The 1005-nt window shown below is 47.4% G+C and overlaps 1 protein-coding gene across 1 annotated transcript; it reads right to left on the reverse strand.

Moving 5' to 3' along the window:
- Nucleotides 1-426: 426 nt before the first annotated feature.
- On the reverse strand, nucleotides 427-828 carry Pmar_PMAR003811 (hypothetical protein; the record flags this gene model as incomplete). Its single annotated transcript, XM_002782696.1, has 1 exon — nucleotides 427-828. A coding segment is annotated over one exon (402 nt), but the record flags the coding sequence as incomplete, so codon positions are not given.
- Between the last annotated feature and the right edge of the window lie 177 nt (nucleotides 829-1005).

Below are 1005 nucleotides of genomic sequence, written 5' to 3' on the forward strand. Positions count from 1 at the left end.
GAAACTTTTTCCTTATGCGCAGGGCTCGACAGTCGAGCCTCGACTCACTATTCGCAGCATCTCTTGAATTGAACTGCTTACATTAGAGCCTTGTATACCGGAACTACCTCGGCAAGGTATGCATGAAAACTCCGTAACGCAAGTATTCAACCATCATATTGAAATGTGTGTTCTACATCGATATTCGAACTCGACCAGTCCGAAAGGAGAAACAGCAGAGCTCTGCGGGAGATGCTGCGTTGCAGAACTTTTTCCGAGTATAGTTAGATTGTTCTTGTGAATGACAGCTATAGCGACTACATGAGTGAGAAGACAAAAAAGACCTTTCGCATGTGCGTGGAATAGATAGAACAAGAATCAGTTGGCTCAAGCATTATGATAGGCTGGGCAATAACCTAAGTCAGCGAACTGCGGATTCATCCTTACATGAGTCCAGTTCTTGATGCCGACAATTTCCTTGTGAACAGCCGCTCTCTCATCGAGATTCCGAGCCCACATATTGAAATGCTTATGCGGGGGTATAATGTAGAACTGGCGAGGTAAAGAATCTGATCCGAGTTGGGCAGCCGAACCGATGTTCCACGTGTACCGGACCCTTGCACTGTTCGGGAAGGGCATCGGCTTGTTAACCCAAGTTTTGATACGCCTCTTCGACCAGTCAGACTCACCAAACGTAGCCCAGTACCCGAGATGGCTGGCAATATTCAACAGAGGGGACACGTCATCATATTCCAGAACGTTTCCACCACCAAAAGAGGCAACATCCATCGCCTGATCAGCCAGACCACCGAAAGTGAAAGCCGTTGCAGCTCCTGTGAGCTGTAGAGTCTGCGTAAATAACGAGCAAGCAGAGCCACAGTTACCATCCGTCACAAAAGCGACATCTGTCCAATAATTCGGGTCATAACTCGACCCTTTGATGATTTCGGTAGAATAATCTCCAATACGTCATAGCAGAAACCGAAAACACTTGTAGCGGAGTAGTTTGAAGGCTCGCCCCATGGA

The sequence above is a fragment of the Perkinsus marinus genome (genome assembly GCF_000006405.1).
Source record: "Perkinsus marinus ATCC 50983 genomic scaffold scf_1104296938570, whole genome shotgun sequence".
In the NCBI taxonomy this organism is placed as follows: Eukaryota; Perkinsozoa; order Perkinsida; family Perkinsidae; genus Perkinsus; species Perkinsus marinus.